General features: G+C 36.2%; 1 protein-coding gene across 1 annotated transcript in view; it reads right to left on the reverse strand.

Annotated features, from left to right (window-relative positions):
* Window positions 1-10300, reverse strand: part of net1 (neuroepithelial cell transforming 1) — a 33132-nt gene extending 22832 nt beyond the window's left edge. Inside the window, exons 1-2 of the mRNA XM_052118810.1 lie at window positions 10113-10300; window positions 1466-1532 (exon numbers count right to left, since the gene is read on the reverse strand). Coding sequence (XP_051974770.1) covers window positions 1466-1532; window positions 10113-10234 — 189 coding nt within the window. The 5' untranslated portion in view covers window positions 10235-10300. The remainder of the gene's footprint in view (window positions 1-1465; window positions 1533-10112) is intronic.
* Between the last annotated feature and the right edge of the window lie 5036 nt (window positions 10301-15336).

Raw genomic sequence — 15336 nt, forward strand, 5'->3', positions numbered from 1 at the left:
GAAATGGCAAAGAAAGTAACTTAAGGAATAAATGTAACTGTAGGCCAGTATTGTTTTGGGTGAAACTTTAAGCATAGCTTAGAAACTTGTATCTTGTTATTTAATTACTCAAACGTTTACAATCCTTGGCTTGATATACTTAAATTATGCCATTGTTTTTTTGTGTGCTTTTTTTATAATAATATTTTAGTTTATAAATTGTTGTTCAGTCATGGCATATTTTGTTTAATTTATAAAAATGTTTAAGTTTATAAATATAACACTGAGTGTTTATTCAGTCATGGCTTATTGTTGTGTTTTTTAGGTGTGTAATTTATTTTCATTTATTAGTTGTGGAAAAACTTGAAACACAATTTTAAATAAGTATAAAGAATGGCATTGTTTACCTTTATTAATAAAAATAGTGTGTTGTTCAATTAGCATGTTTTTGTGTTTTGCTTTGGTACCGAGAAGCATGGATGTTTTCTTGTAAATTTAGTCTAAATTAAACTTTGGTTTGGTACCGAAATTGGTACCGAGAACCGTGGATTTTCACTGGTATCGGTACTGAATACTGAACTTTTGGTACCGTGACAACACTACTCACTTCAGTGGGGGTTTTAAAGGGGAGATAATGGAGCTCGAGCTAGAAGCTTAATGAGCCCCATGTGCCTTGCTCTATGAGCTAATGTGTGTGCATTCATGAAAAAAAAAAATTACATTTCAAAGGAACTCATTGGCACGGGATAAAGCGTCTTCTTTCCCGTCTTTGCACCAACCCCACTCCCCCCATTTTCCTTAGATGAGTGACGGATTGAGTTTTGCTTGGCCTTCATAAACTGTGGAATGCCCTGGGCCTTCCTAATCGGGCTTTCTGTTTTCAATCACAATCTAGTTTGCATTTACTGCAAAAAGCTGATCCCTTAGGAATGGGCACTATGTTGGGTCCAGTATCATGGAAATTTAGGGGGAGAGAGGCAATTTTAGGGGATTATTAGGGTGGTGGATTTTGCATCAACTGGACCAGAGGCACGCGATGTCATGAGAGGATTAAGATGACCTGTTTATGTCTTCAGGTGGCGACAGCATGATGGTTAAGTGGAAAACAATATATGCCAATGTTTCTGTAAATGGCAAGGGGAAAGTTGCAGAGAGGAAAAGGATCCAAGGTGTTACAAAGCTGACCTTATGGCTATAATATTAGAGTTTCTGAAGCATGGAAAGTCATGAACCGTAGCAAAGCACGGCTAATGAGGTAGCCTTTACGTCATTTAAAAGACCAGGTTCACCTGTTATATATCTGCTAGGATGATTTTCTATGGTGACTTAATGCCGTGAGAGTGCAACGGAACAAGTGCCCTTTGTGAACATACCTTTAGAAGCTATCATTGTAGACAGCGAAGCAGCTCACTAGATTTTGTAACAAAGCTATTGTGCATTTCTGTATGCCTGAGAGTTACGCATATTGACGTCATAATCTACTCACCAGAGTGAAGTCCCACTGGGGTCCAGGTGTCAAAAAGGTGAAAGAACTTCCTCTCCTCAAAGATGGCCTATAGGGAGAGAGACAAAGAAATATATGATTGATATGAAATTTCAAAAGACTGAACTCCAGTGTGACGCACCTCGAAACCATTCTTTTTTATTTTTATAAATCTACTCTACTTACAGACAACAGGACAAATATTAAGCATCCAACAAGACTGAGCTCTGGTTGTGCAGTAAGGACATAGACAGTGCAGCCAAACCCTGTATTTTTATGCCAACACCAACAAACCAAATAGAACACCGTCATTACATTTACATTTCTATATTTGGCAGACCCTTTAATCCAAAGTGACTTTCAATCCATTCAAGGCATACATTTTATCAGTTTGTGTGTTCCCTGGGAATTTAACCCATGACATTGGCATTGCAGCATCATGTTTTACCAGTTGAGATACAGAAAAATAACCCAGCAATGGGTGCCCAGCCACAAGAAAACCACATAAACGTAGAGTCCTCCCCAAACACATTTCCCACATAGATCCAGTACATACCACACACCAAGCCTGGTGTAGCTCTGTCTCCCGTGACGATGCATCTTCCTCTGCAAAACCAATCCAGAGATAGAGAGTATATACAAAGAGAGAGCGTCACTCAGCCCCGATCTCTCTAACTCACACCAATACACTTGTTTTTCCTGTCTTTAACCAACGTGCCTCTCTGTCAGTCTCCATCCATCATGTCCTCTTTAACTCACACAGTCACAAATATACTGCCCTTATTTGGGGGCTGGTGACAACTGTCTTTGCAAGGTCATGTTTGCAGTTATACCCAGGTTCCTTTTTTTAGGGGAGCTGGTTCTTATTTCAGCCATGCTAATGGGGCGGCCCTGCCAAATCTTTTCTAGAAAGCCTTTGACAATTTCTCACATTCATTTATCAACAGATCTGTGATTGCCTCATCATTAGAGACAACATGAAATCTAAATTGATCAGATTTACTTAAATGTCCCTGGATTTATTGTGCATGATTCATCAGTGCATGCAGTTGTTTTCATCATCTTTCATTAAAATGTGATAACTTTCTTGATGTAATCAAGGATTTGTAGGTTTGGAAAAACATGGAGAAAATGGAGATTTTAACATTATTGTTTTTCTATTTACATTTAAGATACATTTCAAGATGCTACTTTGTTTCGCTGGTCAAGAAAAAACATTTTCATACCCGGAGATCCACATTTGGTTTTCAACCATTGAAATGGGTAACATGTTACAATTTATTGATGGAGCCACATTGGGAGACCCATATCTCCGAGGTTTAACCATATAGGGTTTTAAAACAATTAAGATACAAAAATAAAAGTTTATTCGAAACCAAAATCTAAAAAGGATATTAAGATATACTGTACACTCACAGAGCACTTTATTAGGAACACCTGTACACCTACTTATACATGCAATAATTTAAGCAGCCAATCGTATGGCAACAGTGCATTGCATAAAATCATGCAGATATGGGTAAGGAGCTTCAGTTTATGTTCACATCAACCATCAGAATGGGGGAAAAAATGTGATCTCAGTGATTTTGACCGTGGCATGATTGATGGTGCCAGACGGGCTGATATGAGGATTTCTCTAACTGCTGATCTCCTGGGAAATTCACACACAACAGTCTCTAGAGTTTACGCAGAATGGTGCCAAAAACAAACATCTTGCGAACACCAGTTCTCCGGACGGAAATGCCTTGTTAATGAGAGAGGTCAACAGGGAATGGACAGACTGGTTCGAGCTGACAGAAAGGCTACTCTATTTAAAAATTCTGGAGTTATAGGCTCTTTACTTTGGAAAAACAAAAGTTCTTCCATTTTTGGACTCTCTGACTCTCTCTCTCTGTCTCTCTCTCACACATATGTATAATGCATACATACAGTATAATGCAACAAGGGGTGCTGAAGTCAATGGCTAAGGTTATTTTTTGACATGTGGTTTTGCTCCAAAATCATAGGTGAAAATTGGCATTTAATATTTTGTCTTTATCATCATTTATGTGCGTCTTTCTTCAGAAAATGTATTAACAAAAATTTAAAGAGTATTCTTTTAATACCCCAGAAACCCTATTACTTTAATAATTGAATAGCCTAACATGCGTGATCCAATCAAATTGAAATGGATAAATCAAGTTTGGTAAATATTCTAAAATGTCACTTCATGAAAGTTAAACACATTGCAAATGTTTAAATGACTGAAGCTCTGACAACCTCCATTTATGATAATAAAAAAGGCGCAAATCCATGTTGTAAGGGATAGAAGTGCAATAAAACATACTTTTAGGGTTTCTGCAGAGGTCTTTTCTCTCACACTCATCCGTTTATTATTCTGTCACTTGGGAATGAGTGCAGGTGGCATGTATTGGAGGGCATGTAAGAAGGAATGCAATCAGTGGTATGTGTGTGTTTGTATGTGGTCTGAGACTGTCTGTGGGTTAAATAATTGGTAATAAGAATAAAATAAATATACAGATAAAATCTAAGTGGGAGAAGATGAGTGGGAGGATTCTCAAAGGCTATTTCAAATGTGAGTCATTTAATTGAGGTGTGTTGATGTATTTGAATATTGTGTAACAAAAACAGGCAAATTATACAGTTTTATCTGATTTTAAAGAACAATTCAGAGTAAGAAATGTGATGATATCATGGGCAGAATATGTGAGAAGCTAGGCGATCATGGATGTGACATTATACCAGTGTTTGCAGAGAGTAGAATATATATCAGTGTCTGGAAAGCAAAAAAAGACCAAACTGTGGGTGGTCTTAACAGCTAAAGACAACAGGGGCCTAAATATGTAGGTCAAATAATTCTGCCAATACCATGATGGAGTGGTCTCCATCCCACCCTGATAGGGAATAGACCTTAGTCAGACTAGACGGCATGTTGAATTTGACACGGATGAAAAAAACCTTACTGTTCCAATTTGCATACTGTCAACTATGCACTAAATGTATGTGCTCTGCTGTTGATGGGAAAACACAAGCATTTGGGTGTGTAGTAAAATAGTGTGCAATTAGGGCCATAATAATTACATAAATTTTTGTCTTGATACCAAAGAGCCGATTTTGAATGAAAAGAACAAATATGTATGTATGTACACCCCTGTTGTGAATCAAGCAGAAATTTTGTGAGAATTTTTTCTGTGAACAGAATTACGTACACTTGTAACAAGATAAAATGTGTTCAGAATGTTTGTGGTAACGGCCTTACGGCATAATAACACACCCATGTCCTGTAACCATGTTGTGTAAAAATCCCCTTCAGGCAGCAGCCTTTCTGTGAGAGTGTAGTACACAGGGTTGGAAGATGTCTGACATACTGCCACTAAAACTTGTCTGGAATGCCAAGGTGTTGGATGAGACTCTGGACATTGGTATGGCAAATATGGACCAAAACATTCAGTGTGTTCTTAGGACAAACACATATCTCATGATGGTTACATCAGCCCACACACCAAGGGCTGGGAGATATCTATTGAATATTCACAACTATGTATTGATTTTTCAGCCGATATAAAACTAAGCAAAAATTGTGTACGAGGGACCGGATGATTTATATTTATATTGAATATTCTACATTGACTTTTCAATACATACTTTTAAACCTTTTAGCTAAAATCTGCCTTCACAATATTGGTTGAAAAGAGTTAAAGTAGCCTTTCTGTCAGCTTGAACCAGTCTGGCCATTCTCCAACGGCCACTCTCATCCGTACATCTGTCCGGAGTACTGCTGCAGACTGGATGTTTATTGTTTTTGGCCTCATTCCGAGTAAATGCTAGAGACTGTTGTGCTTTAAAAAAATCATATCCGCATGATTTTATGCATTGCGCTGCTGCCATGATTGGCTGATTAGATAATTGCATAAATAAGGAGAGTATTTGTGGCATATAAATAATTGCGTATCATTCATCCTTGTTTTCATATAGTGACAAACAGTGCGGAAACCATGCCTTGATTATTTTAGATTACACTGCATTTCTTACATTAAACCAGTTGAATGTACTTGGAACCAATGATGGATGGTTCCTCTGATTGAAAATAAAAATCTTCCTTATACATATTTATATAATACTGAAATTGAGATTTTTTTTTGCAATATTGCCCAGCCCTACACACTCCAGATCCTAGTCTCACAGACAATGTAATAGACTACACAATCATAACGAGGAGGCCTGTCCTGTATTAAGAACTCTGGCCATTTAATCACTACTTTTACCATTTTCATAGCTCTTTCTAAATAGTTCCTTTGAAAGAGATGTCATCAGACCGGTTACAGTCTTGAGGGTGGGAACGCTTCTTTCTGAACATTCCGTAAGATGCAACTTTGTCCTTTCAAATGGTGACGTCATTATTGCGCTTGTCTTTTTGATGTGTGGTGCTTGGGGCAGAAATTTAAATAACCCAATTACACTTCCTGTTTCTAACTTAAGTTTTGGCTATTCACCTGTTGTACTTCCCAAGTAGTCCTGGTGCACAATCCACAAAATCCTCTCGTTATTTTAAGTAAACGGTCACCGTTGGTTTCAAGTACTATCCATACGAGAAATCCCATCTGACATTAAGGTGGGAAAACACTAGAGGGGATTGGGTTTAAGCCAACGAGGATTGGTTTCACCACGTTTTACGTGGCAAACAAAGGAGAGACCTTAGAGAAATTTACTCATCCAGATCACTCTAAAAGGACTTCAAAAGCTCTTTGTTGTGGGTTTCACTGTCAAATATGACACATCATATTTAAGAAAACCTGTAAAAGGCTACGCACAGTATCACAAAAAGGATTCTGTGTCAAAACAGCTCACTTTATAGATGATCTGAAATTGGATATTGGTTGCCTTCAATACACTCCACTATGTCTAAAGGCATGATGTGGTGATCTTATCTCAACTTTATCTGGCTTAGAACTTTTGAGTTATTTTAAAATGAAAGTTCTTGTTTAAACTAAATCTTAGGGGATAACTGACTAAAACATGTTTGGCTGCACTGAACAGAAACAAGACATTTAAAAAAAAAAAAAAAAAAGGGGGTTTTACTTTTATTTTCCATGACACTTCAAAATGTCAAAATTTATGGCAGGCCATAATTCGGGTCATTATTTGCCTCTAAGAAATAATATGTGGAAATAATTTGGAAGTCCATAAATAGTGGTGCTTGCTGAGCCTCTGCATACTTCCTACAAAATCGAAGAATGAACAAAAGAACCAAATCTGGCCAAAAATAATCTATTTTTACATTCGTATCGGTGGTTTGTAAAAAGTGGCAAACTTTTAGGAAAACTTCTTACCGGCTGCTAAAAACCTTACTACCATTGGTCCATGTTATCGTTAGGTATGACCTGAAGCTCCTCCTACTTTGAGGCTGATGGCTAATTCCATTTACTTGTTCAGTCAATCAAAATTTCAACATGAACACAACGACGTGCAGAATTATGGGGCTTTTCCACTGCACGGTACAACTTGACTCAGCTTGCTTTTTTGGGGTTTTCCACTGTGGCTAGTACCTGGTACCTGATACTTTTTTTGGTACTACTTCGGTCGAGGTTCCAAGTGAGCTGAGCCAATACTAAATGTGACGTCAAAATCCTGCAGATCACAGATTGGTCAGGGAGAATCGTCACTATCAGCGTCACTTTATTTCTGACACGTGACATCAACCCACTAGTTTTAAAGATTTAGTTACAGCGATAGCAGTATAATTTGTTCACGCGACATTCGAATTGTGAAAAAAGAAATGACTGTGCGCAAAACCACGCCGTGGTCAATAAACGAGGTGCAGACCATCCACTCGTTAGCGATGGGCGAAACGAAAAAGTCTGGAAGTATATAGGTATAGGCCTAGTATTAGTGTTTGGGAACAAACCACTCACCCTAAATTATATCTGAGAAATTGTATAGTGTAACCGATACCTAAAATCGAGCAGCTTGTTGTGGAGCGGTGTGCAAATGCTTTTCTAAGCAATCAGATTCAAATTTTTGCCTGCTGGTGGATGATAAAAAAATGCCACATATTGAAGGAACACAACCCATATCTAGGGACCAGAATATGAGACACTTGAGGATAGGCTATTTTGACTCTGATAATTAAATAAATCCCCTTGTATCCACCTGGAACACCCTAGCATCATGGTGGCAAGGACATGCACCACTCCAACTTTCTTTAGAAAATATACAAGTCTAGTTTTCAATGCCATTCTTTTAGGCTATTTTCCTTATAAATTAGAGATAAACAGGGTCACATATTCCCCGGAGTTCCAATCAGGCAACTGAAGGCAAAAGCCTTGGCACTAAAGAAAGTAAACAGACCGCCGAAGTAAAAATGGTTGTTGTTTTTGTCTGTGATAAAACCATGTTTTGGTGATCTAAATCTGCCTGGCTTCTTTCTCAGGGGTTATTTTAGGATATTTGATGGATATATTTTTCGCTATATATTTAGATGAGGTACTACTTTGGACACAAATTATTTTATGTCCTCAATACATCAGGAAATGTTATAATTAGTGCAATAAATATGTACCATTCAGGATTTGATAGAGAAATTCTACTTATTCCATCTAAAAGAACAGATGAAAGAGGAACCCTATTCAAAACTTATCTTAAATGTGATGGTTCATATAGCACACAAGCAGTGCAAGGTCTTTATGATAAGCTTGGTAAACTTTGCTGTCAATATGGACATGTTCTACAGAGACAAACAACTTCTTTAACACAGCATGCACTCTGCTACACAAGAAAAAATGAAGTCACCAATGTCCTGGGACAGGCAGCATCGAAACACCATGGCTGCCATGTAGTTGGATATGTTGTAGGTTTTCAACTCACATCTTTGGGTCATTTCACTTCATTTGAATATATATGTTATTTTGTTAACACGGTGCAATATGATTCTATTCATTAACATTAGTTAATGCATTCCTATATATTTACTGTGCATTTTCACATTGAGAGTAAATGGGTTCATCCAAAAGCTGAAAAATGTTGCTTTCAAAGGCTTTATATGGAGATAGGATGAAAATAAGGTGTGTTCTAAACTGTTCTGAGACCAGTGAAGACAGAAAGCATACTGGAGGTTTAGTCATTCACTAAATAGGGAGCATCCTATAGCTTTTTATGCAGCTAAGTGCAATCAATCCTAAATCCAACCAAAAGTTCATTTCTAGGCTGCAGATGATGTTTGGACCACTCAACATGTTTGGCAGACATGGGGCAATGGTAATCAGTTCATAGATTAAGAATTTAATAATGCAACATTTTATTTTAACATGGTTGGTGGTGATTGGATGATGCTGGAATTTTTAATATTATTAATTCAGCTTTACAGAAAATCAGCTGTAATGTCTGTAACATTTCAAAGACACGAATAACCAACACTCCAGGAAACATAGTACACAATTTGATGAACAAAATCGGACTTTCTATAGCTTAGCATCATTTAAAATCACACAAGGTAGTCTCGCTGTCCACATATGTGGACATGAATTTGTTTTCATTTTTTTTTTTGTTGCTTGTTTTATTCGGTGCTACTAGATACAAATCAAAAACGGAAAATGCACAAAGCAGTCACACGGGGGTCTCAGGAGGTTCAAAGAAGACATCATATTTAATATAACTTATGCTAAATCATTTGAAGTTATCTTGAGGCCCTCCAGGAAGTTTTCCGAGGCCCCCTTTTGGGCCCCAGCCCCCTGGATGAGAACCACTGTGTTAGAGTACCCTATACATTTAGGGCTCAATAATGTGACAATTTCAGGTCGGTGCTGAGTTGTCATAATTTCTTACATTTGCTGATCATGCACATGTGTTTTAATGCTTTGCAGACTTCAACACTTTGGATTTTTGTTTTGGATGTATTGAACTTATTTAAACATCATGAAGACATTGTAATTAAATCAAATTAGTGCAATGCAAGCAATTTTCTAACAGCAAAAGTACATGCATTAATAGTTATTTATTAAGTTATATTACAGCTTCTTTTCAGTAAGAAAAATAATTGTTTAACAAATATATATATATATATATATATATATATATATATATATATATATATATTCTAGCTAAAAATGTTCAATTATGGTGCAGCAAGTCAAAATCTTAACTACTCTCAATACACACGTACTGTATGAATAAGAATTGTACATAATAATTAATATTTTAAGCCAAGACATTTATCATGGCGTGGTGTTTCATGCTTTTTTATTTTATTTTGTGTGACAGTAGCGCCACCTTGTGGTAGGGTGTATTATTTCAAGACTTATGGTGTCATGCCTTTGTTTTCAGGCGCAGACATTTTGCGGAAGTGTGTTGAGTTGAACACTTTTAGTGTTATACGTATAAAACTACGTCTAAGTTTCTTAGTACAACTTCACCCATAAAGTCTTACATTACAATCTAAGCCCCTAATAATAACATGATGGTTAAACCCCAAAATATAGAACATGGTTAATGCATAAGAATCCGCGAAAACACCTGTAATACCAAAATGTAATCCATCATTTTAAACCCTATGGGTGAGATATTCTGCAACAAGTTACGCAGGCCGCAACCGTGCGATCTGTAAAAAGAATATAGAACAGTGTTTATGAAGTGTTTATGACATCATATTCCTCACCGTTTAAAAATGCGCTCCGGGGACGCATCCATATCCGCCACCAACGACTTTCTCTTATTTCTCTTCGGTCTTTCATTCGTCGCCTCTATCATCGACGCTTGAGATTCGTCGGTTTCCTCCATTGAAAAAACTGGACCTGGAATGGGCTGTTGCAAAATGTATGTATAAACAAAACGTAATAAATTTAAACTTGTTATAAACGGGGGGTGAATAGAAATGGGGGAACGTGATAAGAATTCAAACGCTAGGGACGGAATTTGAATATGGCGGAAATGTGGTATCGCGGCCAATAAGGAATGAGCAAGGGGCACGGTTGCTATGACACGGGTGAACGTGGGATGGATTTTGGTGACGACACACTGAGGGCGTCACCGCTCTGTCTCGTACAGTTTTTCATTTTATTAAAGAGGCAAATTATAATAATATTAAAGAGCCATTTATAAACACTATCTTGCCATACATCCATCCACAGCTGTGGCCAAAAATATTGGCACCCTTGGTAAATATGAGAAGGCTGTAAAAAAAAATCTTCATTGTTTAACCTTTTGATATTTCATTCCAAAAAAGTCACAAAAATCTAACCTTGAAGTAAAACAATTGAAAGAGGGTACATATCTCATTATTAAATCAATATTTTTCTCCAAAACACGTTGGACACAATTATTGGCACCCCTAGAAATTCTAATAAGTAAAATATGAAATATATTCCCATTTATATTTAATATTTTTTAGTGCACCTGGGTGACTAGGAACATGACAAGTTCAACCATGACTTCCTGTTTCATAGGGGTATAAATATGAGGTAACACACAGGCCAAATTCCCTTAATCATCAATCACAGTGGGTTAGACTAAAGAATATATTTCTGATGTGTGGCAAAAGGATGTTGAGCTTCACAAAATGGGAAGTGGCTATAAGAAAATAGCTAAAGCATTGAAAATTCTCATTTCCACCACCAGGGCAATAATTAACATGTTCCAGTCAACTGGAGATCTTAAGAATTGGCCTGGAAAAGGGCGTGTGTCTTATTATGATCTCCATACACAGTGAGGAGGATGGTTCAAGTGGCCAAAGAATCTCCAAGGATCACAGCAGGAGAATTGCAGAAATTTGTTGGGTCTTGGGGTCAGAAAGTATCCAAAAAAATAAATAAATATCAGACATCACCTACATCACCACAAGATTGAAGAGGGTTTCAAGAAAAGAAAAAAAAATTGCTGCTCTAATCCAACAACAAACTTAATCATCTTCAGTTTTCCAGACACTACTGGAACTTCAAATGCGTCCAGGTTCTATGGTCAGATGAAACAAAAACAAAAGAGCTTTTTAGCAGCAAACACCAGAGATGGTTTAGGCAGACACAGAGATGAAGAAGTATCCTATGCCCAGTTAAATGTAGTGATGGACCTTTAATGTTGTGGGGCTGTTTTTCTGCCAAAAGTTCCTGGACATCTTGTTCAGATGACATCATGGACTCTATCAAAAATCAACAGATACAAAATCTAAACCAGAAAGCTTAAAATGGGCCCTGTTTGGATCTTCCAGCAGAACAATGATCCAAAACAAACATCAAAATCAACACAAATATGGTTCACTGACCATAAAATCAAGGTTTTGTCATGGCCATCCCAGTCCCCTGACCTGAGAATCCTATAGAAAATTTGTGGGGTGAACTGAAGAGGAGAGTTCACCAACATGGACCTCTGAATTTGAATGATCTGGAGAGATTCTGTTTGGAGGAATGATCTCAGATCCCTTGCCAGGTGTTCTCCAACCTCATTAGACATTATAATAGAAGACTCAGAGCTGTTATCTTGGCAAAGGGAGGTTGCAAAAAGTATTGAATAAAAGGGTACCAATAATTATGGCCAATGCATTTTGGAGAAAAATATTTATTTAATAATGAGAAATTTCCTCTGTTTTAATTGTTTTACTTCAATTAAACGTTAGATTTTTGTGATTTTTAATTTTTATGAAAGATCAAAAGGATAAACAATGCAGATTTTCTTTTCACAAACTTTACCAAGGTGCCAATATTTTTGGCCACAACTGTGTGTGTGTATGTGTGTGCGTGTCATTGTTTTAATTACATTTTTTTAATTTAGCTTTTTTTACTGATATTTATTTGACAAAAATAGCAAACTGAGTTAATAGAGACAGATCCCAAATAGGGGACGTTACACCATAGAAATAATGATTTTATGTGATATATTTAAAGCTCAGCATACCTTGATAAAGCTGAGCCATTGGTCAGTCTGGAGGCTGATTGACCTGATTAGAGTCCAAACCATTAAAAAGGGAATTATTTAACTTGTTTACTTTGAATAACTATAAAGAACAGACATCATTAGTTTAGAGTTTTCCAATTGAATGCTTCTTCAACTGTGTAAATATTAGTCTACAATTAAACCCAATGTATCCCTATTTATTTATTGTGAAGATTCCCAAACTGATATTAACCTGCTAATGCTTACTCGATAAAAATGATGCTACATAATGAACACATTTCTGGGGGTGCCGTTACATTGTTATTATTCATTATTAAGTAATAATGAATAAGTGTAGTTGTTTTTCAATTTATTTTATTAATAGCCAGTTTATGTCAACACATTTCACTCCCATATGGCGTTCCTACAAAATTAACTCTTAAACGCGTACCTCAGGTCCTTAGTGACCCAGGAACTCATTCCACCCCCTGTACCTTACCAATTTTTTAAATTGTGCCCACACCGCTTCAATATTCCTCTATCTTTCTCTTATAAATAGTGTAACACACACACACACACACACACACAGAAAACAAAATAATAATAAAAAGGCAAAATTATTATTATTTGTATTTTATATAAACAATGACTTAAGTGTATAGTCAGTATGTAGTGTTGTTGTTTTTTTTGTTTTTTTTTGCATTTCCACAAATTAGATTTTATGATTATTTCATAAGTTTTCTGTCACATGATATCTATTACATTGTTTATTACAAGATAAATAATTACTACATTCATACAAATAAATATTATATCACATTGATTTTCTGTGCAACAATGGTGAATTATCATTGACTTGATTTACAGTATATTTGACATTTGATTGTTATTTGATGAAGTGGCAACATTGAAGTAAACTATAGCAAGTACAACACATGAACAATATGATATGACTATTGTCATATGGGTGTACTACTGAAATTATGTAAGTTGTGCATCTATTCAGACTCAATAAGTGCCTAAGAATATACAGTACTGTGCAAATGTTTTAGACACTTGTGAAAAATGTTGCATAGTGAGGATGTCTTCAAAAATAATGCCATAAATAGTTTTCAGTTATCAATTAATGTACAAAGTCCAGTAAACATAAAAAAAGCTAAATCATTATTTGGTGTGACAACCTTTACCTTCAAAACAGCACCAACTCTCCTTGGTACACCTCGATACAGTTTTTCTTGGTTGTTGGCAGATAGGATGTTCCAAGCTTTTTGGAGAATTCACCACAGTTCTTCTATCTATTTCAGCTGTCTCAATTGCTTCAGTCTATTCATGTAATCTCAGACTGACTTAGTGTTGGGGGGGACCATGCCATCTGTTGCAGGGCTCCCTGTCCTTCTATTCTATTTGCAACAAATGTTTGGGAGTCAAAAAGCCCTTTTATTTCAGACTGAATAAAGTTTGCTATAAAGGCAAATTAATTAAAGTATGAGGTCATAAGGTATGCAGAAATGTATCTTTACAAGCTTATTTATTTGCCAACATTGCAAAAAGGTTTTGAATAAATGAATAAACAGAGATCTGTACATCAAAAGTGGAGCTTTGAGACAGCTTTCCCTTCTGTTACATGTTCAAATACATTAATTTCACCAGATTTGACAAAGAAATACAAACTGCCATATATCTAGATTTTATTTGGTCATATTTAACTATTATTCATCACTACATAATATGAAACTTCCAAATTAGAGTTTAGCATGTAGTGCATTCTTTTAACCAATGACAGTATGTCAGTTTTTCAGTATGTATTCTCTATTAGAGACTCCAGTAGAGCCTTTAAGACATAGGATGCTTAAATGTAGCAATTTAAACTCACTCACTCACAGCAGAAGAAATGACACATTTATTTTATTATATTTTTTATTCACAAAGTTACAGTAACCTCTTCAAAGACTTGAAGCTCATCCACAGTACATACAGAAAGGGCACTGGTAGCGCTTTGAGCACAACGGGAAGCCGAAGAATTGATCCCCAGTCATTATAACCGATTTCATATGGTGCTAGATGACAGAAGGGACTCCAAGCACCAAAGGAAATCAGTTATCCTTTGCTGGGGAAAGATGGGGACAGGAACAGCCAGAGGAAGAAAGAGCAAGGGAGTACACAGTCTCTCTTTACTAGCCCTCTCAGCCAATGTTAATAGTTCAAATGAGGGAAGGAAAAACAAACACAAATAAACACACCTTATATAAAGACTGCAAGACATAGACATGTATCAAAACACACAAAACCCAAACATTCATATACAATAATATAGTCTATAAACTATGTGAGTAGTATCATCCTGTTACATTTTACATGTAACTTACTTTCTATGCATTTGCGTGTTTTCCCATGTGTTTACTTGCTATATTTGACTTTGCTTCGGATTCAGAACCATCACACACATGTGAGTCATTTATATAGGATTGTAATTCCTCAGTTAATTTGGGATGACTTCAAGGACTAAAACTTATAGTTTATATAAAATCAATTTGTTTAATCATTAACCACAACACTTACTTAGTTTACTAATTTTAACCACTAATAGTTCTAAACATAAATAACTAATATTGGCATTATATGAATTAATTTTCTGTTATAGCATAATTTAATGCACAGCTGTTTTGAAACAATGCCTGTTGTGAAAAGCGCTTTACAAATAAATTTGACTTGACTTGACATAATGAAAATATTGTGACACAATGCTTTTGGCCATACTTCCGTAATTCTGCATCACTCCAAGTTGTGATGGCGTCATTCAAACACATGATAACATCTTAAAGATAAGGCCTTATTGAATCCTTCGAAACAAGGTTAAAACATTACCAGAGCAACATTTGGATGGTATGCGGATAAACATTGATATAGTGACATTAAAGCTTCACATTTCTGCCTTTAAACCCTACAAAAGTTGGCCCATTCACTTCCATTATAAGTGCTTCACTGTAGCTTTAATTTTTGAAAGGAAGGGCGAGTCA

This window comes from Xyrauchen texanus, chromosome 45 (genome assembly GCF_025860055.1).
Source record: "Xyrauchen texanus isolate HMW12.3.18 chromosome 45, RBS_HiC_50CHRs, whole genome shotgun sequence".
NCBI lineage: Eukaryota > Metazoa > Chordata > Actinopteri > Cypriniformes > Catostomidae > Xyrauchen > Xyrauchen texanus.